Here is a 27,510-nt window from a genome sequence, read left to right as displayed (position 1 = left end):
CCCTTTACTCAGGGACCCACATTCTGAGATGGCACAAAACAGGCTGGCTGTCATGGGCTCCTTGGCAGCCTGGTCCCGCAAAGCTGAAGGCTTCTGCAGGGAGCTGATGGAGTGCTGCTCTGTGCTGCTGGTATGAGGGAAAGCAGCCTTATCGGCACATATACCGGCTACTCCATAGATACTGGGAACAGGATTCTGGTTACTAAGAGAAAGTCAAGCAAATAAATATATGCTATTCCTTTGCGATGCTGCCCTGTGTACTTTGTAATCTAGTTGATATTAACCTCTTCAAGTGGTCCTCCATGACCTGCAGTCCTTCATTCAGTGCTGCCAAATTAAGTTCATTGACTTGCCTGGACCTCGCGTGAATCGAGGAAACTTTGCAGATGCTCCTGCAGTTGCTACTTTTTCAAGGCTGCCCTGCCATGAGTTGAAACCTGTTATTCATGGAGATTATAGTCATACAGGAAAGTGTCCACCTATTTCATGCTGACTTATTCAATGGCTCAGAAATTCGGGTCGGGGGCTTCCCGCGGGTGGAAGCCCCCGATCTGCACTTACCTAGCGTGCCGGCCGTTGAGCTGTGGACCCCCGTGGAATTCCGATCCGGGGCCTGGTCCAGCTGCCGGCACGCAGTGCTTGTGTATCCCAGGGGTGCAGTTAGTTCGATGCGTCCCCTGGGATCACGTGGGCCATGGGGAGCCAATCGGAGCAGGGAATGCTCCATTCATAAGATTGACAGGAAGAGCTGTCAAAACTTATAAATACTACAGCCCCAAAACATGGCCGGAGTCAAGATGGCGGCCGTGACGGTCCGGTGCTGAGAGCGCTCTCCCTGCTTCGGGCAGCCAGCTCTCGCCACTCGCTCCCGCAACCGGAGTGAGGTGCTCGGCGAGACGGGCAGATGCAGCGCAGCGCGGTGAGCAGCAGCAGCAGCCACGTCGACCCGCTGGAGCACGTCGGCCGGCAGCTCCTCGGCGGGAAGGAATTCCGACTGGGAGGAGGGGAGCCGAGCATGGCGGCCAGAGGCTGAACCGTGAGAGGGAGAAGCAGGCCCCGGGCCGTTGGACCGTGGAGCCGGCAACGGTGAGGAGGAGGCCGCGGCGACTGGCACATTCACATCCCGACGATGTGTTCGGCGAGTCGGGCGGAGGCAGCGCAGCGCAACGAGCAGCAGCAGCAGCCACGACGACCCGCTGCAGCACGTTGGCCGGCAGCTCCATGGCGGGAAACTCGCAGTCCGATTGGAAGGAGGGGAGCCGGGCATGGCGGCCAGAGGTCGGATCGTGAGCGGGAGAAGCAGGCCACCACACGTGGAGCTGGCAACAGTGAGGAGGAGGCCGCGGTGACGAGGAGGACGGAGCGGCTGAGGGACATCGTGCTCCCACTGCCACGGGAAGCCATTGTGTTGACTCTCTGAACGCGGCGCTGTATGTATAGCTGACGCGTCCCTACGGGGAGTAAGCATTCCATTGTAATTGTACTTGTACTGGTTACATATGGCAAATAAAATTGAACTGAACTGAAATTTAAAAAAAATTTAAATCACATTTTAAAATAAACTATAAATTACATGAAATAACTATTTTAAACAATAATTTAAATTTTCAAAAAAAATTATTTTATTTTCTAACGGGGCTAAAAATAAACTTACCTTGCTTTAAAGTATTTAAAAATAATAAACCTGTGGAAAAAATGTTTTAATTTTAATTAATTCACCACTTACCTTGTAAAAAGCAGGCCTTACGCCTGCTTTTTACATGTCTAACTTCTGGAGACTTACCCTCCCGGGAAAACCTGCAAAAGAAACATAAGTTCGATGCGCACGTGCAGCCTCTCCCACGCACGCGTTCGACCACTGAACCCCTTCACTCAGGGGAATGGAAGTGCCGGTTTCCCGCGCATGCGCAGTGCATGCAGGAAACCGGCACTTCCATTGGGCTTACGGGTGAGTACCCCGTGCGTAATCACCCGTGGGGACCCGAATTTCTGGGCCATTATCTGAGTGGTCATATAGGGCCAAAGAGGTCTCATGTGTTGTGTTGTTCTAGGGTGGGTGCTGGACTTAAGGACTCAGCTGTTTAAAATCAATATTAATGACTTACATGAAGGGACCGAGTGTAATGTATCCAAGTTTGCTAACAATACAAAACTGGGTGGGTAAGTAAGCTGTGAGGAGGGCACAGCGGGTGGGTGAAATTCGATAGCGCAGAAAGTGGCTGCGGGCACCACGATGCGAGATATGCCCGCACCCATTCAGAAAGCACAGGCAGCACATCAATTTGGTGGTGCTTGCTAATTAGCATGATAGGAGTGCACAGCGTAGCGAGGAACACATTGCACCTTAGTGTTTCTTTTATCAGCATTGCATAACTTTTAATGTGCTTATTATAGTATAAATGTAATTTTCTGTATGTGTACTGGAGTGTGTGAGGAAACAGAACCGCTGCGATTATCTGCAGGAACATCTTTACAGCCTTCTTCGCATGCCCACGGTATCCCGGAGCTGCGCATGTGCACCCGATTCCCTTAACGCGATGTTTACCGAAGCCACGCATGCGGAGTACCCAACAGTTGCGGCCTGCACCGTGGGCCACGCTTTCCACAGTTCCGTAAGGGGATCCGTTGGTGGCCGGGGGTGGGGTGGGGGGGGAGAGGATCGAAAGGGGAGAGAGAGAGGAGATCAGAGGGGGGGGGGAGAGAGAGGAGATTGGAGGGGAGAGAGAGGGGAGGGGGAGAGGGAGGGGGAATCAGAGGGAAGAGCGAGGAGATCGGGGGGGAGAGAGGAGATTGGAGAGGGTAGAGAGAGGGGGAATCGGAGGGAAGAGGAGATCGGGGGGAGAGAAGGGGTGAGTAGAGGGAATTGAATGGGAGAGAGGAGATCAGAGGGGGAAGAGAGAGAGGAGATCGGAGGGGTAGAGAGAGGGGAGATCGGAGGGGGTAGAGAGGGAATTGGAGGGGAGAGAGGAGATTGGAGGGGGAAGAGAGGAGATCGGAGGGGAGAGCGGGGCGATAAGAGCGGGGCGAGAGAGGAGAGGGAAAGTGAGAGGGAATCGAAGGGGAGAGAAGAGATCAGAGGGGGAAGAGAGGAGATGGGAGGGGAGAGCGGGGGGATCGGAGTGGGGCAAGAGAGGAGAGAGAGAGGGAATCGGAGAGGAGATCGGAGGGGGAAGAGGGAGAGGAGAGCGAGGGGATTGGAGCGGGGCGAGAGAGGATCGAAAGGGGAGAGAGAGAGATTCGAAGGAGGAGAGAGGAGATCGGAGGGGGTGAGAAAGGGAGGGAATCGGAGGGGGGGAGAGAGAAAATCAGAGGCGGGAGAGTGAGGGAAGATTGGAGGGGGAGAGGGAATCGGAGGGAAGAGAGAGAGATCGGAGGGGGAGAGTAGAGAGGGAATTGGAGGGGAGAGAGAGGAGATTGGAGGGGGGAGAGAGAGACAGATCGGAGGGGGGAGAGAGAGGGGGATGATACTGTCATTATTCACTTCATACCCAATAAATCTGTTAACAATCCGTGACACATACACAATGCCCCATCTATGGGGGGAGGGAGGTCAGGAACTTTTTTGGGGGAAGAAAGTCAGGAAGCTAGGAGAGGAGGAACTTAGGCAGGAGGAGAAGGTCAGGAACTTAGCGGGAGAGGTCAGGAACTTGGGCGGGGGGGGCGGCGGGGAGGTCAGGAACTTGGATGGGGGAAGGTCAGGAACCTGTTGGGGAGGGAAAAAGTCAGAAACTCGGGGGTGTGAGGAAGGTTAGGATCTTGTTGGGCGGGGGCAGGAACTTGTTTGGGGGGTGGGAGAAGGCTACCCCGCGAGGGTGAGCCCTGTGTGTTCTATGTGAGCTCTGTTCTGTCTGGAGCCTGGCAGTCAGAATGAATGGCTCAAATTACACTTTACAAAGTACCTGATTACTTAGGCAGGCAGGATCTAATTACACATTCCAGATAAACTTCTGGGTGTGTGTTGTCCTCCAAGGGGACCTATCAGAAATAACAACAGAAAATGCTGGAAAAACTCAGCAGGCCAGGGCAGCATCTGTGGAGAGAGAAACGGAGTTAATGTTTCAGGTCGAAGACCCTTTGTGAGAACTGGAAAAAAAGCAGGAAAAGGGATAGATTTTAAAGCGTGTGGGGGCTGGGAAAAGGGGGAGGGGATGAAAGAACAAAAGGGAAGGTCAGTGATAGGATAGAAAGCAGGAGAGATTAAGAGACATTGAGAGACATTAAGAGATATTCAAGGAACAAAGGATGGCTCTAGATGAAGTATGAATGGCCCTGGCAGAATGAAGGACTGCTGCCATGTGGGAGGGAAGAAAAAAGCCCAGACGAAAGTGTGGATTTTAAAAAAGAATATATATATATATGTGATAAGGGTCGAGGTTATGATCTGAAATTGTTGAACTCTATGTTGAGTCCAGAGGGCTGTAGAGTGCCTAATCGAAAGATGAGGTGCTGTTCCTCGAGCTTATGCTGAGCTTCCGTGGAACAATGCAAGAGGCCGAGGACAGAGGTCTGAGTGGGAATGGGGTGGTGAATTAAAGTGACAGGCCACCGGGAGCTTGGGGTCCCCCTTATGGACTAAACGGAGGTGTTCCGCAAAGCGGTCACCCAATCTGCGTTTGGTCTTGTCCTCCAAGGTGACCAATCAGAAATCCGGTGTTGGAAATAAACATGACCAAGCAAAATGGCTGCTCAAAGGGCTTGAAGAAAATTGTTTGATTTGATTAGTTAGTTTTATGATATTTCTTGTTTCATGAATGGTAGTTTTGGAAAAAAAATGAATAATTTGATTGGTTGATTTTGTAGTGGTAGCCTATCTTACCTGTCCAGTGAATGGCACTAGTTTTTGGATACACATTGACTAAAAGCAAGCCAATTAACATAGCTTTGTAGGAGTCTACGTACTCCTAGCAAAAAATACTGAACTCGGAGAGGTTCAACAGAAAAGGTTTAATTGTTGAGGCTGCATGCTGAACACAAAATGGAGTCAGAGACTACACAAAGTACGACTGCCTTTCATCAGTGCACAGCTTCGACTGCTCCTCCCCCGCTCTGGGCTTAACTATGTTGCAAATCGAGTTTATTAAAGGTGTGATCCTTCTTAAAGGCATGACGCCTGATTTATAGTCTACGGACCGGAAAGCGGATTGTGTCCTTTCTGTGATCGGTACGCCACAGCTTAATATATAGTAGCTATTTGAACCTTTCACAATTCTTTGCCCAATAAACATGTGACATCTTTACCCAAATGCTACTGGTATATGGTTACGGTTTGGTTCATATTGTACCACTGGAAACCAGTCTCAATACAAGTAATGCCTGGAATGCTGGTGAACATAACTAAGTTGTACAGAAACAAACTGCAATATGTCATCACAGAGTATGGAAGGTAACAGATATGGAGAAGTTCCAAACCAGAATTCACATAAACTTGCCTGGACATCTTCCAAAGTTCAATGTTCCCTTTAATTTTTTTTTTTGCGTGTGCGGACCCTTAAGGGGCTGCGCAGTCCATTCCAAATACCGCGCATGCGTGTTTTTTCCCATTTGAAAGTCGGTGAGCCGGCTGTGTGGGAGCTCCAGAGCACTGCCCGACTGCACAGCTTAAAGGGAACATTGATGGGGTTCCTCATGGTGCCTGGAGACATTTGTTAACTTGGCATTCTAGGAAATTTGTTTTGTATCTGGTGGCAACATCATACTGTTGCAGTGGGAATCCTGTTGTAATTTTGGTAGCTTAGGCTTACTGGTAAATCAGAGGAAACTTTATTCTACATATGTCCCATACTATAGTGAACCTGCATGTGTATGATTCTGATACTGTCTACTAAAAATGGAAACTTGTTCCATACCCCAGCATTAATAAGCAAAAAAATTCAGCAATGCAAAGAAGTAGGTCTCCTGATGGCCAGTTGGGTAATAATTGCTGCCATGTTGGGACTAATCTGGTGTGGCACCGAGTCATGCAGACTAAAAAGGTCTCGGGTTCCGTACAGTCTGTGCTGAGTTTGCTGATCTGAGCTGATGTAACAGTAGGGATACTACAGTTGGCCTCTGTGCCTCTGGGTTAGAGAGGGGAAAGGTCAGCCAGAGCTCCTGGTCCAGATCACTAATTAGTAACCCCTGCTGGAAAGAGTGTGTGCAGACAGGATAAGACCCGACCGTGATGCCCACTTCGCTTAAATGGCTAGTTACATATGATGAGGTTGTAGGCAACGGTGGAATTGTACCACCACGTAAGAAGAGGCAAAAGGACTTACACAAAGTTAACAAAAATATAAATCAGCAGGAGTGGAGGACATAGGTTTGTCACCAAGGCAGAAGGGTGTGAAAATGGAATAAAGGGCTTAAAGGGTTAAAAGTTATGAGGACAGGTTGCATAAACCTGGTTTGTATTCCTTGAGTTTAGAAGGTTGTGGGGTAATCTAATCAAGGTGTTTAAAAATGATAAAGGGATTCGATAAGGTAGTTGCAGAGAAACTATTTCCTCTGGTGGAGGAGTCCAGAATAAGGGGGAATAATCTTAAAATTAGTGCTAGGCCTGTTAGGAGTGAAATCAGGAAGCATTTTTACACATAAATGGTAGTGGAAATCTGGAACTCCCCAAAAGGCTGTGGGTGCTGGATCAATTGAAATTCTCAAGAATTATATCGATAGATTTTTGTTAGGGAAGGGTATGAGAGGTCAGGGAGCAAAGGCGTTAAATGGAATTGAGGTACAGATCAGCCATTGAATGATGGCATAAGCTCAAGGGGCTGAATGGCCTACTCCTGTTGCTATGTTCCTATGAGTTGGTCCTAGACATAGAGCTAACGAACAAGGCTGAATGGCTTTTGTTGTTGTTATAACTTTCTGATTTTAAGGAGGTGTCAGGGCTCCTTTTTGTTTCTCTTAAGTAGAGGTTGTTTATAAACGTGCCTCCTCTGGTGAACGCAAGAGATCCCATGGCAGTATTCAAACTATCACCAAAAACATATTAACTGGTCCTTGCTGTTTGTGGAACCTTGCTGTGTACAATCTGACTGCCACATTTGCCTACAAAACAACTGTAACTACCCTTCGATAAGTTATTGTTTGGCTATGAAATGCTTTTGGATGTTATAAGGTTATGAAAGGCTCTATTTACTGTAAATAGAAGTTCTATTTTCTTTCTCAACAGAAATGTTATAATTTCGTGCTTCTGGTGCGTAGCTTTGCTCAATGGAAGCAAATATTAGGAATTTGGGCATGGTGACCTTTGCACCCGCATAGTTTTCTACCCAATTGAATTGGAGAAAGATCATGCAGGCTACTAACCCTGCATGCCTGATTTCCGGATATGTGCTCACGCTGTGTGAAGCTGTGTCTAGAGCACTATATTGTTAAGTTTACTCCATAATCCTAAAATGTAAATTTTTCAAAGAAAATAATCAGCAATGTATTATTTTTTCTATTAATACTAATTATATATAGAATTACAATTTGAGATACTGAATATGCATTTTGTAAATTACCATTTTAAAAAGATGGTAATCTGTGAAAATTGTGCTTTTTTCCATCTGAACTCATTGCTATTAATTTTAAATATAGTTCTGTGTTCTGGATCAACAATCTTCAAAACATTTTCTAATGACAGATTTGTGTTCTTCACAGCTGATCCTGGCAAGTTGGGAAGGCGGATACAATCTGCAGTGTCAGAACCTTCACAATGCTGGTGAAACCGACATCAGGGTGAGACTAAAAATTAATGGAATTCTGACGTGGTAATAATGATTAACATTAAATTAATTCTTAAAGGCTATTGCCCCACCACGCCTTCCGATGAGGAAGTCCACCCTTTTTTCCTCCCTGAGCGATGTAACACCTTCATGCAAGAGAATGCCCACTCCTAGGCCAATGCCAGTGCTGCTTTTTAAAAAATTCATTCATGGGATGTGGGTGTCGCTGGCAAGGCCAGCATTTATTGCCCTTGAGAAGGTGGTGGTGAGCCGCCTTCTTGAACCGCTGCAGTCCGCGTGGTGAAGATACTCCCACAGTGCTGTTAGGTAGGGAATTCCAGGATTTTGACCCAGCGACGATGAAGAAACGACGATACACTCCTAAGTCAGGATGGTGTGTGACTTGGAGGTGGTGATGTTCCCATGCGCCTTGTCCTTCTAGGTGGTAGAGGTCACGGGTTTGGGAGGTGTTGTCAAAGAAGCCTTGGTGAGATGCTACAGTGCATCTTGTAGATGGTACACACTGCAACCACAGTGCGCCGGTGATGGAGGGAGTGAATGTTTCAGGTGGTGGATGGGGTGCCAATCAAGTGGGCTGCTTTGTCCTGGATGGTGTCGAGCTTCTTGAGTGTTGTTGGAGCTTCATTCATCGAGGCAAGTGGAGAGTATTCCATCACAATCCTGACTTGTACCTTGTAGATGGTGGAAAGGCTTTGGGGAGTCAGGAAGTGAGTCACACGCCACAGAATACCCGGCCTCTGAACTGCTCCTGCAACCACAGTATTTATGTGGCTGGTCCAGTTAAGTTTCTAGTCAATGATGACCCCCAGGAGGTAGTGGTGAGGGATTGGATGATGGAATTGCCATTGAATGCCAAGGGGACGTGGTTAGACTTTCTCTTTTTGGAGATGATCATTGCCTGCCACTTGTGTGGCAAGGCCGTTACTTGCCACTTATCAGCCCAAGCCTGAATGTTGTTGAGATCTTGCTGTATGCTTGCACGGACTGCTTCATTATCTGATAAGTTGCAATTAGAACTGAACACTGTGCAATCATCAGCGAACATCCCCACTTCTGACCTTATGATGGCGGGAAGGTCTGAAGATGGTTGGGCCTAGGACACTGCCCTGAAGAACTCCTGCAGCGATGTCCTGGTGATGAGATGATTGGCGTCCAAAAACCACAACCATCTTCCTGTGTGTTAGGTATTATTCTAGCCACTGGAGAGTTTTACCCCAATTCCCAGTGTCTTCAATTTTACTGGGGCTCCTTGATGCCACACTCAGTCAAATGCTGCCTTGATATCAGGGGCAGTCACTCTCACCTCACCTCTGGAATTCAGCTCTTTTATCCATGTTTGGACCAAGGCTGTAATGAGGTCTTGAGCATTGGTGAGCAGGTTATTGTTAATTAAGTGCTACTTGATAGCATGGTCGATGATACCGTCCATCGCTTTGCTGATAATTGAGAGTAGACTGATGGGCTGGTAATTGGCCGGATTGGATTTGTCCTACCTTTTGTGGACATACCTGGGCAATTTTCCACTTTGTTGGGTAGATACCAGCACAAGCCTTCAGCACTACAGCCGGGATGTAGTCGGGACCCATAGCTTTGCTGTATCCAGTGCGCTCAGCCGTTTCTTGATAACACCTGGAATTAATCGAATTGGCTGAAGACTGGCGTCTGTGATGTTGGGGATCTCAGGAAGAGGCCGAGATGGATCATCCACTCGGCACTTCTGGCTGAAGATGGTTGCAAACACTTCAGCCTTGTCTTTTGCACTCACATGCTGGGCTCCGCCATCATTGAGGATGGGGATATTCATGGAGCCTCCTCCACCCGTTAATTGTTGAATTGTCCACTACCATTCACGACTGGATGTGGCAGGACTGCAGAGCTTTGATCTGATTCCATTGATTTTGGGATCGCTTAGCTCTGTCTATAGCATGCTGCCTCTGCTGTTTAGCATGCATGTAGTCCTGTGTTGTAGCTTCACCAGGTTGGAACCTCATTTTTAGGTATGCCTGATGCTGCTCCTGGCATGCTCTTCTACACTCCTCATTGAACCAGGGTTGATCCCCTGGCTTGATGGTAGAGTGAGGAATATGATGGGCCATGCAGTTACAGATTGTGATGCAATACAATTCTGCTGCTACTGATGGTCCACAGCACCTCATGGATGCCCAGTTTTGAGTTCTGAACCTATCCCACTTAGCACAGTGGTAGTGCCACACAACATGATGGAAGGTGTCCTCAGTGTGAAGATGGGACTTCGACTCCACAAGGACTGTGTGGTGATCACTCTTACCAATACTGTCATGGACAGATGCATCTACAACAGATAGATTGGTGAGTATGAGGTCAAGTAGATTTTTCCCTCATTTTGGTTCTCTCACCACCTGCCGCAGGCCCAGACTGGCAGTTATGTCCTTAAGGCCTCGGCCAGCTCCGTCAGTATTGGTGCTACCGAGCCATTCTTGGTGATGGACATTGAAGTCCCCCACCCAGAGTACATTCTGTGCCCTTGCTACCCTCAGTGCTTCTTCCAAATGGTGTTCAACATGGAGGAATACTGATTCATCAGCTGAGGGAGGGCGGTAGGTGGTAATCAGCAGGACGTTTCCTTGCCCATGTTGAGAGAAGATGTGTGAGTTTAGGTCAGGTGAGGTTCCTCATCTGATTTATCCTCCTCAGAGACTCGAGCAATTGAGATCAGAAACGTATCTTAGGATGGCACTGTGCTCTGGTCCATGTAACAATGTATTAGATCACTACCGCCATAAATTTTAAAGACTATGGGGGAAAAATTCGGTTGCTTTACGCCTCCCGTTAGCGCCCATGGGTCGCAAAGCAACTAGCACCCGGGCGCAGCGATGTTTGCACTGCTCGCAAAATTGACCAGACATTTTGCGGCGGCGCAAAACACTACCGCCACGATCTCCTGCGCCTGTAGATCGTGACGTCAGTCGAGCATGCAACGCCCCGAACCGGATAGTGAATGGCGCCCCCTGCCTTTCCGCCTGCCGCTAGCAACAACAGGTTGAGGGGAATATTTTGCAGTCGGGTAGGGACTGGGGGAGCGCTATTTAAAGACGACCGCTTCCTGCCTTTATTTGTCGGTGACATTTTTGCACCACGCATTCTGAGAGAGAGAGAGACTTCTGGAGAGATTCAACACTGTGTGAAAGAGTTTTGGGTACTGAGCAGCACTTTGCAGGTTCATTTTGATTTGACCTTCCTTGCATCGATTTAGAAGAGTCTATGAGGGCTGCACTGTGAGCTCTTTCCCTGGGCCTCTCCATTGTTCTTTCCAGCAGATTTGATGTACAGGTCTCTCCAGGCCGAGATTCAAGGCTGCAATGAGCAGGGTGTGGATGGAGAGCAAGATCGACCCTCCCCTTTAAGAACTGGCTGGCGCCAGTGTGTCTGTGTTCCATTGCTGACTGACATCACATGAGCTTCACCAGCGCTCTGAGGTAGCACCTCGCTCCTCAGCATTAGTGCCTTAAGAGAGGTGTGTAGCACCTGATTTAGCGCTCCAATCACCTCCAGGGGCGATAGAAGCCAAGTTTGCAGTCGGAGGCGATAATTAGCGCCAGGCGCTAAACTTTGCGCCCGGCCGATAATTGCGCCCCAAACGGGGCGATACTGAATTTTTCCCCCTATGTTAATTATACAGAGGCAGTGTAAGTGAAGAAGGTTATAAATGTTAAGATGGTGATGGATACATTTTTGATAGGGATGTCCGAGGTAGGTGAGGTAGGAAACTGATGGGCCTAGAAATTCAGTGGGCTGTGCCACCCGTTAGCGCCTTAAGAGGGGCGCTAAGTGGGTCGGAAGCCACTGGTCACGCCTCCCGCTAAATTCAGCGGGACGCTAATGGTGGCGCTAGCCGTTAGCACTGCGCCGCTACCGATGACGTCATCGGTGTGCGCAGCGCCCCGCTGACGTTCCGGCCGCGATATTAGGAAGCGCCCCCTGATTTACCGCCGGACACTATGTGCGACCGGTTCAGGGGGGCCTACCTGTGGTGGTAGAGGCGCAAATTAAAGGAGAGGTGCAGGGCAGCTATTTTTGTTGTTGGCCGCCTGCCAGCACCTCTCCGCGCTGCCGTCCCTGGCTTCCTGAAACCCCCACCCCCCCCCCGCGGAGTGCCGGCTGCGTTCCAAGAGCCCGGCACTTCTCCTCACTGCCGGGCTCTTTTGCCGGCACTCGCGATCCTCGGGGGCCCAGCAGGGCCCCAGATCGCGCAGAACAAGGCCCCTCCCCTTTAAGTGTGGCACCGCGGCACGTTGCGCTACGATATTCAATTGCAGCGCCCCAAGAGGGATGCGGGGCGCCTCTAGTAGCGCAGCGCTTCCCTCTGGGGCGCTCCAACTGAATTTCCGGCGGCATGTGGGTGGGAGTTAATTTAACTCCGCCTAGTGATGTATCATAGGTAACCATGGCCTCCTGAAGTTTGCGTAATTGCCTTACCGAGTCGGAGAAGAATGTTCCAGAGTTTCACTTCCCAGGGTTTTTCTCTGTTTTGCCTCTCCAGCAGTTAACATTACTAGTGATTGGGGAGGGTGATGCATGAGGTTGCATCATTTAATGAGCAACATGGTCTTTTCTCACCTTCCTTTTTACATATTTGTATGTAATACACAGCATTTTCACTCACGAATTTCTTTTTCCCTTTTGCATTTTGATCTTTTGGTCCTTTTCTTAAGTTCCCAAAGCAGCTTTCTCCATAATTTATCACCACTCTAAAAGACACGTACAGGGATAGAAAGTTCCAACTATAAATTCCTTAGGAGAGAGGGCCCTCTTTCAAATACATACAAACATCTTACAAATCTAATATCTGCATATACTTCTTGTCAACTTTTCCATTATAAATTCCTATGTCCTAATTGATAATGGACACTGCCTCTGTAAACCTGGAGGTGCTGTGCTGATGGAAGTACGTAATTACAGTGTGACCAGTTTACATTGGAAGTTTCTATTATAGATGTGAAAATGGGAATTTGTAATGTATATAAAAATAAAGACTGAATGTATGACTTTAAAAGGGGACTGTGTGCTCTGGTCCAATTATCCTCTGCTCTCTAAACCAGTTTCCTCAGAAGACTACACTTGTCCTCAGCTTTTTGCGTGCACCACAGGAGACCGACTATATTTTAATTGTCCATATATTGTGGGAGACTTCTATTAACTAGTATTACTGGTTGGGGTTGCTGGCAGGGCACTCTTGTCAACTCAATTCTACTCTCACGTTGGGAGGAGTGGGCTTGTTCCTAGTGAGCCTCCAGGAAGTGATGCCAGACTACCTGGTACTTCCTAGTTCCAGACAGACCCTCAATATCACTTGTTTTAATTTTTGTCTGCCTCATGATTGTTGTCTGGAAGGCTGCACTCCACCACAGTTCACTCTTTTTAAAAAAAAAAATCAATTTAGAAAAATGATTAACCAATATCTTCTTTTTCAATCCAGTTCTCTGGAATTTTAAAGAATAAAAAGTAATCACTTCATTGGGTGAGGTTAACATTTCAGAATTCCTGAGTCTAACAAACTGAATGAACAGTAGATGTAGTCAGTGATCCACCAAGTTCAGTGATGGTTAAAATGGCAGTATTGCTGAAGTGTCCTAGCTCTAGTAAACATGTCTATTGATGCTAATCCAGTTGTTTCACATTGTTGGTGTCAGGGACTCCACCCAGTCAAGTCTCTCGATGTCAACAGCACTCACTCTTTGTACAAAAACATTTTTAAAAGCAACAAAAATGGACTGAAAAACACAAACAGGTTGTAGTAGGGCATGATTTATGTTTGTAATGGATTGATCTTTAAAAGTATTCTGTTAGTGAAATCTGCCCTTTAGCTCTGGGAGTTTTATTCATTTTTTGATACCAGGTGTTCTTAAAACTGATGGACAGCAGAGCTGACTGCTCCTCTAACTATTCAGAGATAGTAACTACCTCTGTATCTTCAGGTTATACAGTGACATTCAGGACTGATTCCTCCTCGAGCTTTTGAGAAATCTTTGAAGCTGCCAGGACAAATTGATAAAGCTGTTAAAAAGCATATGGGATCCTTGGTTTTATAAATAAAGACATAGAGTACAAAATCAAGGAAGTTATGCTAAACTTTTATAAATCACTGGTTAGGCCTCAACTGGAGCATTGTGTCCAATTCTGGGCACCACACTTTACGAAGGAAATCAAGACCTTGGAGAGGATGCAGAAGAGATTTACCTGAATGATATCAGAGATGACGCATTTCAGTTATATGGAGAGACTAGAGAGGCTGGGATTGTTTTCCTTAGAGCAGAGAAGGTTAAGGGGAGATTTAATAGAGGTTTCAAAATTATGAGCAGTTTTGATAAAATTATTAAGGAGAAACTGTTTCCACTGGCAGGTGGGTCAGTAACTAGAGAACACAAATTTAAGATGATTAGCAAAAGAACAAGACAGGAGACAAGGAAATTTTTTATGGTTCACCAGACTGATTCCTGGGATGGGGGATTGTCCTATGAGGAGAGATTGAGCAGACTAGGCCTATATTCTCTAGAGTTTAGAAGACTAAGAGGTGCTCTTATTGAACCATACACAATTCTTACAGGGCTTGACAGGGTAGATGCAGGGAGGATGTTTCCCCCTGGCTGGGGAGTCTAGAACCAGTGGTCACTGTCTCAGAATAAGGGGTTGGCCATTTAGGACTGAGATGAGGAAAAATTTCTTCACTCAGAGGGTGGTGAATCTTTGGAATTCTCTACCCCAGAGGGCTGTAGAGGCTCAGTCGTTGAGTGTATTCAAGACAGAGACCGATAGATTTTTGGATATTAAGGGATATGGGGATAGTGCAGGGAAGTGGAGATGAGGTAGAAGATCAGCCATGATCTTATTGAGTGGCAGAGCAGGCAGAGGGTCCAAATGGCCCACTGCTGCTCCTATTTCTTATGTTCTTATGCAGTGAGTTGTTATGATCTGAAATGCACTGCCTGAAAGGGTGGAAGAAGCAGATTCAATGGTAACTTTCAAAAGAGAATTGGATCTTTACCTGAAAAGAAAAGAAATGCAGAGCTATGGCGAAAGAATGTGGAAGAGGGACTAATTGGATATGTTTTTCAAAGATGGGCTGAATGGCCATCTTCTGTGTTGTAAGATTCTGTGGGGGAGAAATTTGTGTGGTTTGCTCCACACATTAGTGCCACGAGATGGCGCTAAAACGCCGTTGAGAGCTTTAACACCACCTGATGCTGGTTCCAGTGCTGCACGCCATATCGGTGTTGCCGGTAGTGCTGCCGTTGAACGCGATCGCCAGGGACCTCGCTATCACAGAGATCGTGACGTCAGTGAGTGTGCAACACTCACTTGACGTCACGATCTACCAACTTTGTTAAAGCTAATGAAATTACCGGCTGGAGAAAACAACAACAGTTTCAGGTGGCATGACGCTATTTAAAGGGATCATCCCGAATCACACGGACCTGACAGGTTTTTGAAATTTGAGTGGCTGTGTGCTACCTCCTGCTACTGGAAGAGTTTTCTTTATTCATTTCAAGGTTCTTTTGGTATCAGGGAGTGTTGTGGCAAGTACACAACTCCATAATTATTTCTGAAAAGCTTCAACCTAGAACACTTGCTAAAAGTCATGGGGGCTGTTCTAGCAGTGGACCTCGCCTTCCAGAATCTACGGCGGAGGAGGCGAGACAATTACCCTTCAGGATAGAAACATAGAAGTTAGGAGCAGGAGTAGGCCATTCGGCCCCTCGAGCCTGCTCCGCCATTCAATGAGATCATGGCTGATCATCCAAATTCATTACCCTGTCCCTGGCTTCTCCCCATATCCCTTAATCCCTTTAGCCTTAAGAAATATATCCAACTCTTTCTTGAATATATTTAATGAACTGGCCTCCACCGCCCTCTGTGGCAGAGAATTCCACAGGTTCACCACTCTGGGTGAAGAAATTCCTCCTCATTTCAGTCCTAAATGGCTTATCCCTTATCCTTAGACTATGACCCCTGGCCCTGGACTCCCCAGCCATCAGAAACATCCTTCCTGCATCTAGTCTGTCCAGGCCTGACAGAATTTTATAGGTTTCAATGAGATCCCCTCTCAATCTTCTAAACTGCAGTGAGTAGAAGCCCAATCGACACAATCTCTCCTCATACGTCATTCCTGCCATCCCAGGTATCAGCCTGGTGAATCTTTGCTGCACTCCTTCCATGGCAAGAACATCCTTCCTCAGGTAAGGTGACCAAAACTGCACACAATACTCAAGGTGCGGTCTCACCAAGGCCCTGTACAACTGTAGCAAGACATCCTTGTTCCTGTACTCGAACCCTCTTGCTACGAAGGCCAACATACCATTTGCCTTCTTAACCGCCTGCTGCACCTGCATGCTTACCTTCAGCGACTGGTGCACAAGAACACCCAGGTCTCTTTGCACTTCCCCTTCTCCCAATCTATTGCCATTCAAATAATAATCTGCCTTCCTGTTTTTGTCACCAAAGTGGATAACCTCACATTTATCCACATTGTAGTGCATTTGCCATGTTTCTGCCCAATCACCCAACCTGTCCAAATCGTACGGGGGTTTCACGATATCCTCCTCACAGCTTACCCTCCCACCCAGCTTTGTGTCGTCTGCCAATTTGGAGATATTACATCCAATTCCCTCGTCCAGATCATTAATATATATTGTGAACAGCTGGGGTCCTAGGACCGATCCTTGCGGTATCCCACTAGTCACTCCCTGCCACTCGGAAAACGACCCGTTTATTCCAACTCTTTGCTTTCTGTCCGCCAACCAGTTCTCTATCCAAGTCAATACCTTGCCCCCAATTCCATGTGCCTTAATTTTGCACGCTAATCTCTTATGTGGGACCTTATCGAAAGCCTTCTGAAAGTCCAAATACACCACATCCACTGGTTCTCCCTTATCTATTTTACCAGTTACATCCTCAAAAAATTCCAGTAGATTAGTCAAGCATGATTTACCTTTTGTAAATCCATGTTGACTTTGTCCGATCCTGTCACTGCTTTCCAAGTGCTCTGCTATTACATCTTTTATAATGGACTCTAGTATTTTCCCCACTACCGATGTCAGGCTTACCGGTCTATAATTCCCCGCTTTTTCTCTACCATCTTTTTTGAATAGTGGGGTAACATTAGCTACCCTCCAATCCATGGGTACTGTTCCAGAGTCTATCGAGTTCTGGAAGATGACCAGCAATGCATCTACTATTTCTAGGGCCACTTCCTTAAGTACCCTGGGATGTAGATTATCAGGCCCTGGGGATTTATCAGCCTTCAGTCCCATCAATTTTCCTAACACCATTTCCCTACAAATACTGATTCCTTTCAGTTCCACCCTTTCATCAGACCCTATGTTCCCCGGCATCTCTGGGAGGTTATTTGTGTCCTCCTTTTTGAAGACAGAACCAAAATATGTATTTAGTTGGTCTGCCATTTCTTTGTTCCCCATTATAAATTCCCCTGATTCTGATTGCAAGGGACCTACGCTTGACTTCACCAATCTTTTTCTCTTCACATATCTATAAAAGCTTTTACAGTCAGTTTTTATGTTCCCTGCAAGCTTACTCTCATATTCTATTTTCCCTTTCTTAATTAATCCCTTTGTCCTCCCTTGTTGAATCCTAAACTGCTCCCAATCCTCAGGATTATTGCTTTTTCTGGCCAATTTATATGTCCTCTCTTTGGATCTTATGCTATCCCTAATTTCCCTTGTTAGCCACGGTTGAGTCACCTTTTTTGTTTTATTTTTATGCCAAACTGGGATGAACAAATTCTGTAGTTCATCCATTCGGTCTTTGAATGTTTGCCATTGCCTATCCACCGTCAACCCTTTGAGTGCCATTCCCCAATCAATCCTACCCAACTCGCTCCTCAGACCATCGTAGTTTCCTTTATTTAAATTGAGGACCCTAGTCTCTGATTCAACGACTTCATTCTCCATCTTAATGAAGAATTCGATCATATTATGATTGCTCCGACCCAAGGGGCCTCGTACAACAAGATTGCTAATTAATCCTTTCTCATTACATAATACCCAGTCTAAGATGGCCTGATCTCTGGTTGGTTCCTCGACATATTGGTCCAGGAAACCATCCCATAAACACTCCAGGAATTCCTCCTCCACAGTATTGTTACTAATTTGGTTGGCCCAATCTATATGTAGATTAAAGTCACCCATGATGACTGCTGTGCCCTTATTGCACGCTTCTTTAATTTCCCTTTTAATGCCATCCCCAACCTCCGCCTTACTGTTTGGAGGTCTATATACCACTCCCACTAACGTTTTGTTCCCCTTGGTATTCCTCAATTCTACCCATACAGATTCCACATCATCAGAGCTAATATCCTTCATTACAATTGTGTTAATCCCTTTAACCAGTAATGCTACCCCACCTCCCTTTCCTTTTTGCCTATCTTTCCTGAATATCGAATACCCCTGAATGTTGAGTTCCCAGTCTTGGCCATCCTTGAGCCACGTTTCTGTAATCCCAACCAAATCATATTCGTTTACCTCTATTTGCGCAGCCAATTCATCCACCTTATTACAAATGCTCCTCGCATTAAGACACAAAGTCTTCAGGCTTGTTTTTTTAACACTCTTAGACCTATTAGAATTATTATTTACTGTGGCCATGTTTGATTTAAACCGTTGATTTCTCTGACTGCCACTTTTGTTTTTCTCCTTCCTATCTTTTGCTGTTATCCTTGTTTCCCTTTCCTCTGTCTCCCTGCTCAGGTTCCCAACCCCCTGCCATTTTAGTTTAAACCCTCCCCCACAGCACTATCAAACACTCCCCCTAGGACATCGGTTCCAGCCCTGCCCAGGTGCAAACCGTCTGGTTTGAACTGGTCCCACCTCCCCCAGAACTGGTTCCAATGTCCCAGGAACTTGAATCCCTCCCCCTGGCACCATTCCTCTAGCGACGTATTCATCTGAAGTATCCTTCTATTTCTACTCTGACTAGCACGTGGCACTGGTAGCGATCCTGAGATTACTACCTTTGAGGTCCTGTTTTTTAATTTATCTCCTAACTCCCTATATTCCGCTTTTAGGACCTCATCCCGCTTTTTACCTATATCATTGGTGCCTATATGCACCACGACAACTGTCTGTTCACCCTCCCCTTCCAAGATGTTCTGCAGCCGCTCGGAGGCATCCTTGACCCTTGCACCAGGGAGGCAACACACCATCCTGGAGTCTCGTTTGCGGCCACAGAAACGCCTATCTATTCCCCTTACAATTGAATCCCCTATTACTATAGCTCTACCCCTCTTTTTCCTCCCATTCTGTGCAGCAGAGCCACCCCTGCTGCCAGGAAGTTGGCTGCTGCTGCCTTCCTCTGATAAGCCATCCCTCCCAACAGTACTCAAAGTGGTGTATCTGTTGGAGAGGGGGATGGTCACAGGGGACCCCTGCACTACCTGCCTGCACCTAGTACTCTGCCTGTTGGTCACCCGTTCCCTTTCTTCCTGTCCAACCTCTACCTGCGGTGTGTCCAACTCCGTAAATGTGATATTCACGATGTCCTGAGCATCGTGAATGCTCCAGTATGCATTCAATCGCAGCTCCAGTGCCACAATGCGGTCTGTCAGTAGCTGCAGCTGGATGCACTTCCTGCACATGTAGTTGTCAGGGACACAGGACGTGTCCCTGAGTTCCCACATACTGCAGGAGGAGCATACAATGGGGCCGGGCTCTCCTGCCATGACTTACCCTTTAATTAATTTAATTTAAATTAAATCAATCAATCCCACTAATTACACTACAGTTAACTGGTTTACCAACAGTCCCCGCTACACCAGAGAAACCTTAATAACTATAAACCAGAGTTAAAGTTTAAAAAAGAGAGAAATACTCACCAACCAATCATTTACCTGCTTCCTGGTGACGTCACACTTTGATTACTTTTTACCTCTCTCCCCACTGTTGAATTGGTCGGGCCTCGCTGCCGGTTTTAAGCTCCGCCGCTCCTCACTGCTCCCACACAGGTCCGATGCTCTGGTCGTGCCTCGTTCACTGCCACCGGTTTTAAGCTGCTGCTGCTCCCACACAGGTCCGATGCTGTGGTCGGGCCTCGTTCACTGCCGCCGGTTTTAAGCTGCTGCTGCTCCCACACAGGTCTGATGCTGTGGTCGGGCCTCGTTCACTGCCGCCGGTTTTAAGCTGCCGCTGCTCCCACACAGGTCCGATGCTGTGGTCGGGCCTCGTTCACTGCCACCGGTTTTAAGCTGCCGCTGCTCCCACACAGGTCCGATGCTCTGGTCGGGCCTCGTTCACTGCCACCGGTTTTAAGCTGCTGCTGCTCCCACACAGGTCCGATGCTCTGGTCGGGCCTCGTTCACTACCGCCAGTTTTAAGCTGCCGCTGCTCCCACACAAGTCCGTGACCGGCTCATCAGACTCTGATTCACATGAATGAAATCCCAGATCCCCGTTGCTCATCACGTCCCCATCATACAATCCCAGTCTCGCGCCATATCACAGCGTCCTCCTGGGCACAAAGGTGAAATGAGTGAGACCACAAAATATTTCAAACACAATTAATACATTTATCTATAAACATATCACACATATCACATGAATTCTAATAACTAATGACACTTGTGCCTGCCATAGTTGAATAGCTGTCATTGTGTGCAAGGTGTGAGATATGAGTGTGAGTGTTGCTAGGTAGAGAATATTGGTGGGTGAGTGCTGGGGGTGTGGTGCACTGAGCAGATGGTGATATGTAGCATTTGTTGAAGCCTTCACTCACCCTGACCACCTGTGTGAGCTCGTTAAACTTCTTCCTGTACTGGGTGTGGGTCCTGGGGACCACAGTGCTGCCCGTGACATCGTGTGCCACCTCCCTCCACATAGTCCAGCAGACTTGTGGTGAGGGCTTCCTGCCAGTTGACAGCCTGCCTTCTCTCCACTGCAAAAACCAATGCCTCCAAAGCCTCACCGGAAAACCTCCAGGCTCTCTCCCTGGGGTAGCTATCTGCCATCAGGATTTGTAAATAAGTGCTTCTTCTCCTTGTCCTTCTTCTTATGGTTGTTGAGGCAGCTGCACACCCAACAATGCTGAGAATGAGGTGCTGCAGCATCAATGAACCTCCCCTTTAAGTAGTGAAAAAATCCTGTGGGGCAATCATTACTTGCATTTTTTCAGTGAAACGCCAATGAGCTTGAGATTTTAAATGAGAATCAGGACTGTGTGCAGCCTAGACGATTTTCAACTGCCGCTACTTAACCATTTTTAGTCTAAACACTGCCCATTTCTTGACTACCACGAATTTCTAGCCCTATGATTCTATGATCTTTGGTTTCCCTATGATTCTAATTTGAGCTGACTCATTTCACTGACTTTTAATTATTGCTATGGTTAACCAGCTGGCAATAGCATGTGAAAAAATTGACCATATCAAACCTTAGTAAAATTAACATTTTGTTCAGATAATTACTGGTGTGTGTATCTTGGCACAGCTGGTCCTAAGTATGTTCATATTCATTTTACAGGTGGCTAAGGTGCTGTGGTGGTACTACTTTTCTAAAGCAATTGAATTTATGGACACAATATTTTTTGTCTTACGGAAGAAGAACAGTCAAGTTACATTTCTTCATGTATATCACCATGCAACAATGTTCAACATCTGGTGGTGCGTTCTTAACTGGATACCTTGTGGTCAAAGTAAGTTGTATTACTGGTACAGGTTCAAACTAACGATTTGCATGGAGGGCAGAGCTATGTTAATGAGCAAAGTGGGGAGTTTGGCGGAAATAACTCGGGAGCGGCACGGATTTGCATGTTGCGATATTTCGGGGTCAATCAATTACACACGAATTGCCTCATATACCATAGTTAAGCAGATACTTTCCATGAAATTCCAGCCACAGTGTGTTGGTTCTGGTCCCCTCACATGGTGAATAATATAGAGGCTTTGGAAAGATTCAGAGGAGGGCCACAAGAATGATACCCAGCTTAAAACACATTAGTTACTGAGATAGGCTTCAACAGCTGGTTCTATTTACTTTAGAAATACATAGCTGATAGAGGCTTTTAAAATAATGAAGGATCGAGACTGTGTTCATATTGCTGGATTATTTCAATTTGATAGTTTAGGGAGAAGCAGGGGTCATGCATGTGTTATGCAAGAGCAGAACTAGTTTAAATGCCTGGAGGTTCTTCTTTACCCAGCAGATAATAGACCTATGGAACATGTTGTCGGCTTGTGCTGATTCGCTCCATACTGTCAAAAGAGAGCTGGACCAGTTCCTGACTGGTCCAAATTTTTTTGCCGGAAATTGGTTTTGGATTTCTAAATCTGTTCTTTTGCCTCTCCCAGGAAATTACATGGTGTGGAGATGCCGGAGTTGGACTGGGGTGGACAAATGTAGGAAGTTACACAACACCAGGTTATAGTCCAACAGCTTTATTTGAAATCACAAGCTTTCGGAGCGCTGCTCCTTCTTCTGGTGAAGTGGAGAAATGCGTAAAGACACAGCTTATATAGTCAGAGAATCATGTCAGATGTTTACAGGTAACCTTTCCAACTGCCATTTATCACACCTCGGCAGAGAGATAATCACAGCAGTCAAAGGTGTGAATGGTGTCCAAACAGGTCAGTCAGGGAAACATTACATCAAAGAACAATGAGGTGGGGTCACAGGGGGTCAAATATTACAGATGCTGGGGTCTGTATGAAAAACAAAAAAACAGACAAGAAACATTTTTTTTGGCTGGAAATCACAGCAGGTCCGGCCGCATCTGTGTAGAGAGAACAAGCCAATGTCGAATCGAGTCTGGATGACCCTGCATCAGGTGGGGTTACATGTAGCGTGACATGAACCCAAGATCTCGGTTGAGGCCGTCCTCATGGGTGCGGAACTTGGCTATCAGTTTCTGCTCGACGATTTTGCGTTGTCGTGTGTCTCGAAGGCCACCTTGGAGAATGCTTACCCGAAGATCGGAGGCTGAATGTCCTTGACTGCTGAAGTGTTCCCCGACTGGGAGGGAACAGTCCTGCCTGGTGATTGTTGCGCGGTGTCCGTTCATCCGTTGTCGCAGTGTCTGCATGGTCTCGCCGATGTACCATGCTCCGGGGCATCCTTTCCTGCAACGTATGAGGTAGACAACGTTGGCCGAGTCACATGAGTATGTACCATGTACCTGGTGGGTGGTGTCATCACGTGTGATGATGGTATCTGTGTTGATGATCTGGCATGTCTTGCAGAGACATGCCAGATCATCAACACAGATACCATCATCACACGTGATGACACCACCCACCAGGTACATGGTACATACTCATGTGACTCGGCCAACGTTGTCTACCTCATACGTTGCAGGAAAGGATGCCCCGGAGCATGGTACATCGGCGAGACCATGCAGACACTGCGACAACGGATGAACGGACACCGCGCAACAATCACCAGGCAGGACTGTTCCCTCCCAGTCGGGGAACACTTCAGCAGTCAAGGACATTCAGCCTCCGATCTTCGGGTAAGCATTCTCCAAGGTGGCCTTCGAGACACACGACAACGCAAAATCGTCGAGCAGAAACTGATAGCCAAGTTCCGCACCCATGAGGACGGCCTCAACCGAGATCTTGGGTTCATGTCACGCTACATGTAACCCCACCTGATGCAGGGTCATCCAGACTCGAGTCGACATTGGCTTGTTCTCTCTACACAGATGCGGCCGGACCTGCTGTGATTTCCAGCCAAAAAAAATGTTTCTTGTCTGTTTTTTTGTTTTTCATACAGACCCCAGCATCTGTAATATTTGACCCCCTGTGACCCCACCTCATTGTTCTTTGATGTAATGTTTCCCTGACTGACCTGTTTGGACACCATTCACACCTTTGACTGCTGTGATTATCTCTCTGCCGAGGTGTGATAAATGGCAGTTGGAAAGGTTACCTGTAAACATCTGACATGATTCTCTGACTATATAAGCTGTGTCTTTATGCATTTCTCCACTTCACCTGAAGAAGGAGCAGTGCTCCGAAAGCTTGTGATTTCAAATAAAGCTGTTGGACTATAACCTGGTGTTGTGTAACTTCCTACAGGAAATTACATGGCTGTTGTGAATCATGATGCTTAAAGCATTATGACTGTGTGGGGCAGGCTTGATGGATTAGCTGGTCACCTCACCTAATCCCAGCATTCCCCAAACTCGCCCCCTCTTTGACTGTCCCTAGGCCTCAGCGATATCCCCTCAACTTGTTCCAGACCCCAACCAGCTGAGGCTCTCCAGACGCTACTCTTACTTTCTTTTTCTCTTCCCTATCTGCCACCTCCAACTTAGTACAGATAGCCTTCCATCTTGCAGCGTGCCTTATTAAAGGTAAGAGATAGATATTGAGAACATTAGTAAAGGCACATGTTTGAGAGCCACTCAGAGGTATTGGTGGCATACTGAAGAGAGAAGTAACATTTACAGAAAGAGACAAAAATAATGAGCAAACAACTGAGACACAAACAGATAGACACAGACAGCACAATGTCAATAGTGTGGATCAGCCATAGAGGGGAGAGAGGGCTGAAACACAAAGAAAGACAGAAAGGAAACAAGAAAAGAAATTGAAGAGTGAGAAAGCAGAGACATTATAGAAAGGGCTACAGTGTCGGCATTCTCGTCAAAGGTTCAAAGGTTGTGGGTTCAAGTCCCATCCAGAGATATGAGCACAAAAAAATCTAGTCTGGCATTCCAGTGCAGTACTGAGGGAGTGTTGCACTGTTGGAGGTGCTGTCTTTTGAAAGCTGTTAAACTGAGGCCCTGTCTGCTCTCTGGTCAATATTTATCCCTCAAGCAACATCACTAAAACAGATTATCTGGTCATTATCACATTGCTGTTTGTGGGAGCTTGCTGTTTGCAGATTGGCTGCCACGTTTCCTACATTACAGCAGTGACTACACTTCAAAAGTACTTCATTGGCTGTAAAGCACTTTGGGACATCCTGAGGTCGTGAAAAGGACTATATAAATGCAAGTCTTTCTTCTTTCTTTACATATTTTGTCTGTTAGCAATGTATCAGATCAAATATATTGAAATATATTGTGTATTACATGATACAACACTCCAGTCACTAGAAAATAGCACATCCACTGACTCTCGTGACCATCACCACAGGAGATCAGATAGTTCTTTTAAAATTTAGTCTCTGCATATATATTTGTAAATGTGATTGTTATGGTGGGTTCAGTAATATTGCCTCTTCAAGCAGTCATATAGACATGTAGAGTGTGACTCTGTCAGTGTGCTATTTTTAAGTGTATGTGACTTGCTGTTTGCTTGAGATGTATAAATCTTTAAAAGGTTGCATTTATTGAAAAAAATGATAATGCAGTATTTACAGAGTGTTGAAGTATTTGACTCATGGCCCGCCTGTAGAGACAATATAGCATTGCTTATTCTTTTTCTTTCCAGCCAGTCCCTGATTGTGCTCAGCGGGCTGCTTACACAGATGCACATTCTGCAGTATGATTCTATGTGGGGCTGTTGAGCTGGCCAGTAGATGATGCAGAAGAGTGACCTCTGCTCACTTCTGCAGTAGTTTTGTTTCTCCCCTGTTGCAGACTTGTGCCTGGCCTTTGTTCAGCACCTGCTTTTCCAACTCTGACCGTAAGACTAAGATTGGGAACTGTTGATTCAAGTTTACAGTTTACCATTAAGTTGCACAGCATCAGAGTGGCAATCTGTTGTACCACAGGTAAAGGATTCAACTTAAATAAAAACACATAGCAAGTATTGAGGTTTCAGTGTAATTAAGCATTGTGGAAACGTCACATTGGCAATTAATAAGAGGGGAAAAATCTACACACATTGAAAGATTTTAATTTATTTTTGACGACATTATTTGATTTAAAGCATTATGTAGAAGAATTTCTGTGAGGTTCTCCTGCTCTCCATCTGTAGCTTTGGCAGAAGATCAGCGAAACCCCCAGAGAAAATTGTGTGAATGGCTGTTTACACTGTTATTTTGGGAGTTCTACTGATACCTCTACTTGTTATAGAGTGTGGATAAGAACCCTGCCCTGCTTATACCGGTTATACAGTGGATGTATGATCGGTGCCTTGCTGACACCGGTATAGAGTGAGGGTATGATCAGTGCATTACTTGTACTGGTTATAGAGTGAAGGTATGATCGGTGCCCTGCTTATACCGGTTATAGAGTGGGGATATGATCAGTGCGTTGGTTATTACTGGTTATAGAAAGAAAGAAAGACGTGGATTTATATAGTGCCTGGTGACCCAGATCTTGGTTGAAGAAATACGTTTTGGAAAGGTGAAAAAAGAGATATAGAGAGACTGCTGATTTAGGGAGAAAGTTCCAGAGAATAGAGCCAAAATGACTGAAGGCTCTACTGCTGATGATGGAGCGGCGATAGAGGAATGCTCAGAAAGGCAGAGTCAGAGACTGGAGGGACATGATGGAGCGGCGATAGAGGAATGCTCAGAAAGGCAGAGTCAGAGACTGGAAGAGGGAACTGATGCATGATGGACAAGAATGTGTAGGGACTTATAGATGAGAACAAAGATTATAAATTCAGTGCTGAGGGGAGGAGGGTGGGCTGGGGTTGGTGGTTGAGGAGCAACAAGGTAGGGGTATTGGGCAAACAGGATTCAGTGCAAGGTGCTGGAGGCAGAGTTATGGATGAGTTCTAGTTTGTGGAGGTCAGGACAGCAGGGAAGACATTGAAGAAATCAAATCTGGAAGTGACGAAAACATTGAGGGTGAAGCAGGGATGGAGGTGAGAGACATTGTGAAGGAGGTAGTAAGCAAATCAGTATTAGTGCTAAGTTGTTTTTGTACAGTTTATCCATTAATAGGAGGTTGCAGGTCTGGTGATTCAGTTTCCCAAAAGCAAAACTGAGTGATCAATATCTATGGACGTGCAGAAACTTGGATAGTCAGCATCAGGACAACGTAGACAACGTGGACCACTTTCCATACCTCAGGAGCCTACTGTCAACAAGGACAGACGTCGATGATGAAGTCCAACACCGCCTTCAGTGTGCCAGTGCAGCCTTCGGTCGCCTGAGGAAGAGAGTGTTTGAAGACCAGGACCTCAAACCTGGCACCAAGCTCATGGTCTACAGAGCAGCAGTGATACCCGCCCTCCTATATGCCTCAGAGACATGGACCATGTACAGCAGGCACCTCAAAGCACTGGAGAGGTACCACCAACACTGCCTCCGCAAGATCCTGCAAATCCATTGGCAGGACAGGCGTCACAAACGTCAGTGTTCTCACTCAGGCCAACATCCCCAGCATCGAAGCTTTGACCACGCTCGATCAGCTCCGATGGATGGGTCACATCGTCCTCATGCCTGATACGAGACTCCCAAAACAAGCGCTCTACTCGGAGCTCCGACACGGCAAGAGAGCCCCAGGTGGGCAAAAGAAACGCTTCAAGGACACCCTCAAAGCCTCCTTGAAAAAATGCAACATCCCCACCAACACCTGGGAATCCCTGGCCCAAGACCTCACAAAGTGGAGGAAAAGCATCTGGGAAAAGTCTCTTCGCTGGGAGCAAGCGGAAGCCAAGCACAAGCAGCGCAAAGAGTGCACGTCAACCCAAGCACCCCACCCACCCGCCCCTTCAACCACCGTCTGCCCCACCTGTGACAGAGACTGTCGGTCCCGTATTGGACTCATCAGTCACCTGAGAACTCATTCTTAATGTGGAAGCAAGTTATCCTCAGTTCCGAGGGACTGCCTAAGATGAGATGAAGATCATTAAAATCACAGAAGTGCACAACTGTACAATTGTTGCATTTGTGACTTTAATGAGTTGCTGATTCACA

At 46.7% G+C, this 27,510-nt stretch overlaps 1 protein-coding gene across 2 annotated transcripts in view; it reads left to right on the top strand.

Annotated features, from left to right (window-relative positions):
- elovl2 (ELOVL fatty acid elongase 2) overlaps positions 1-27,510 on the top strand; it is a 307,754-nt gene that overhangs the window by 237,556 nt on the left and 42,688 nt on the right. For both annotated transcript variants that reach the window (XM_085988799.1, XM_085988800.1), the window contains exons 4-5: positions 7,627-7,704; positions 21,214-21,385. In XM_085988799.1, coding sequence (XP_085844925.1) covers positions 7,627-7,704; positions 21,214-21,385 — 250 coding nt within the window. The remainder of the gene's footprint in view (positions 1-7,626; positions 7,705-21,213; positions 21,386-27,510) is intronic.

This window comes from Somniosus microcephalus, chromosome 5, assembly GCF_052327205.1.
Source record: "Somniosus microcephalus isolate GS21.2 chromosome 5, FLI_Smic_1.0, whole genome shotgun sequence".
Classification (NCBI taxonomy): domain Eukaryota; kingdom Metazoa; phylum Chordata; class Chondrichthyes; order Squaliformes; family Somniosidae; genus Somniosus; species Somniosus microcephalus.
Note: the sequence above shows the minus strand (reverse complement) of the source record. Positions and strands in the feature narration are given on the sequence as shown.